At 44.3% G+C, this 2,526-nt stretch overlaps 1 protein-coding gene across 1 annotated transcript in view; it reads left to right on the plus strand.

Moving 5' to 3' along the window:
* camk1da (calcium/calmodulin-dependent protein kinase 1Da) overlaps positions 1-2,261 on the plus strand; it is a 91,321-nt gene extending 89,060 nt beyond the window's left edge. The window contains exon 11 of the mRNA XM_024260843.2: positions 71-2,261. Within this exon, the coding sequence (XP_024116611.1) occupies positions 71-195 (125 nt within the window). The 3' untranslated portion in view covers positions 196-2,261. The remainder of the gene's footprint in view (positions 1-70) is intronic.
* Positions 2,262-2,526: the final 265 nt, after the last annotated feature.

Genomic DNA, 2,526 nt, shown 5'->3' on the forward strand with positions numbered 1-2,526 from the left:
CCTAAAAAAAAAAATAAAAAAAAAAATTAGCTTAATAAAATTAAAACAGCCACCTCCTTGTTCTCCTCAGGCACACCTGCACCCGTCACTCCCTGCAGTCTGGCGTCCGCTGCTTCTTCTCCAGCTGCAGGGACGGAGCTAAACCGTCCCTGTCCCTCTGCCGTCCCTGCCCCCGTCCTCACGGAGACCAAGTGACGCCAGGTCCCGCGGGGCGCCAGCTGGGAGGCCACAGCACTGTGAAACAGAGAGGGAGAGATGGAGGAAGACCGCGCTCTTCTTCGTCCTCCTCTTGGATGTGCCCCCCCACACCCACCTAGTGCCCCGCCCTGCTCGAAGAAGAGCAGAGGACTGTACTTCCACCTGCCCACCAACTTCAGCCGTAAGCCGACCAGGAGCGCGTGCAGCGTCCTGCAGCAGGAGATCCACCTCCTTCCTGTCCTGCTGCAGCGCCTCCTGCTGGCACCCCATGGTTCAGTCAGTCCACTTCCCTCCTGAATCTGGTCTTTCCTGCTCCTATTAAGCTGTTGGCAACTGGATCCTATCATTTTTGTGCAGTTGTTGTTACTTTAAAGGGTGCTTGTGCAACGCGTAGCATACATGTCATCGTTCATACAATAATTCATCTGAACCCTCATTTATAGCTAAGATTTTCTGACCGTATTTTCCGGAGTATACGTCACAAGAGCATAAAATGTCTAATCAAGAAGAAAACCCTATATAAGTTGTTCTGAAGTATAAGTCACACTTTTGGGAGAAAAGCCTGATGTTTCAGAACAAATCTGTCAACCCCGGCATAGCTAAAAATAAATAAATGCATACAAGAATACTGATCTTTGATCTGTATAAAAAAATATCAAAGTTTAAGAAGAAAACAATCAGATTCTCTTCCATGTAAGTTTTGGACGACACCACGTCTGAAGCTATCAGTAAAAAATACTTATACTCAGATGCAGCATCCTCAAGTGGTTGTTAGAGGAAACAACTGCTAAAAGTCAACGGGTGTTTTCTGGCAAAATAACAAATATATGAGCCTATTTAAAAAAGAAAATAACCATAAATAAGTCGATCCTGGGTACAAGTCGCACCCCTGGCTAAAATATGGAAAAAACTGTGATTATACTCCGGAAACTACGGTAAGCATCACAGAATAACAAACGACTTGGTTTTCCTGACAACATGATTCTTAAAAACATGTAGATACACTTCTTTTAAAGCCATTTCTCATTTTTGTTCATCAAAAGCTCTGCCGTCTAAATGCAAGGCAAACATTGAAGCTATGTTCACACCAGGTTTGTGTGGTGCGTTCAAGAGCGTGGGGTTTTTGGATGCCAAAGCCAGAAAAGTGCATCTACATAGACTTTATGCTGACAGAGGACGTTGGAACGTTAACCTCTGAGCCCAGTGTGAACCTAGCATGACAGTTTGAGTAAGTCACAGTCAAAAAAACTGTTTCACAATCAAGCTATTGAATGGAAATTTGGAGAGAAGAAATCCATAGTGAATTGAATCGGCAGTGATTCCACGTCCTCTTCAGAAATGTGCTTTCACATTTGTTTCCTTCATTTTGCTCCCACTGATTTGAATCCATCTTCAAAGCAGAGATGCTAAGCAGAGGCTGGCTGTCTCCCAACTCTTGTTTACACACATTTTAACGATGATTCTCCTTTATGAAAATGCTACACAGAGCACCTTTAAGACATTTTCTGTGTCCTTACGGGCTTGTTTGTTCTCTGTCTGTCTGTGCTTGAAAAAGTGCTTTAAAGATACCATATGACTGTTGACATGTGACGAGGCAGGAAGCGCTTTATTGGTTTGTTTTTTTTTCTCTCAGCGGCTCAGAAATGTTATCAAATTAGCTGCCATGTACATATGTTTCACAGAGAGGGGCGGCTTGTCGTCTGAAATGTTTAATATTTGCTTTATAAAAGTTTATAACAATCACCCTTTAAGGGATGTGCATACAGGTTCCTAAGAAACATGCAGCCATGGAGAGAAGACAGAGCGCTACGTTTCTGTCAGAACTGCCTCAGATGGAGAATGTAGCGTCTTGTTTTTGGTTGTGTCAAACCGGTGAGCTTTGCCATAGGATTTAATGCGTACAGCACATCACGTGTTGGAAATCTCGTTACGCACTTCTGGATACTCTCCTGTGGTGGCTACACTGCCCTCTTGTGTTTGGAAGCAGAAGCTTCTGGTTGGCCTGACGCAGAGCCACAGTCTGTGCTTTAGTTACACAGTGTAAATAAATTGCACCCAAAGGAGCCATAAGCAGCAAGAGGTCGTCTCAAGATGGCTAAACCGATGTGAACATGGAACTGTTCTTTTCCTCTCTGATAAGCCATGGTAGTCCAAAGCTGCACCCAGTCCAGAGTCCTCAGGGTATCTGCGGTCTGCACCAGCCCCCCCAGGAGGCGTCACAGTTCACCATCTGTGGTTGAAGACGGAGGACATGTCTCCATCTAAAAGGTGGAGTGGGCTGTGGATGAGACATCTCAAGGTTTTCAATAATTTTTTTTTTTTTTTTTT

This window comes from Oryzias melastigma, linkage group LG23, assembly GCF_002922805.2.
Source record: "Oryzias melastigma strain HK-1 linkage group LG23, ASM292280v2, whole genome shotgun sequence".
NCBI classification, from domain to species: domain Eukaryota; kingdom Metazoa; phylum Chordata; class Actinopteri; order Beloniformes; family Adrianichthyidae; genus Oryzias; species Oryzias melastigma.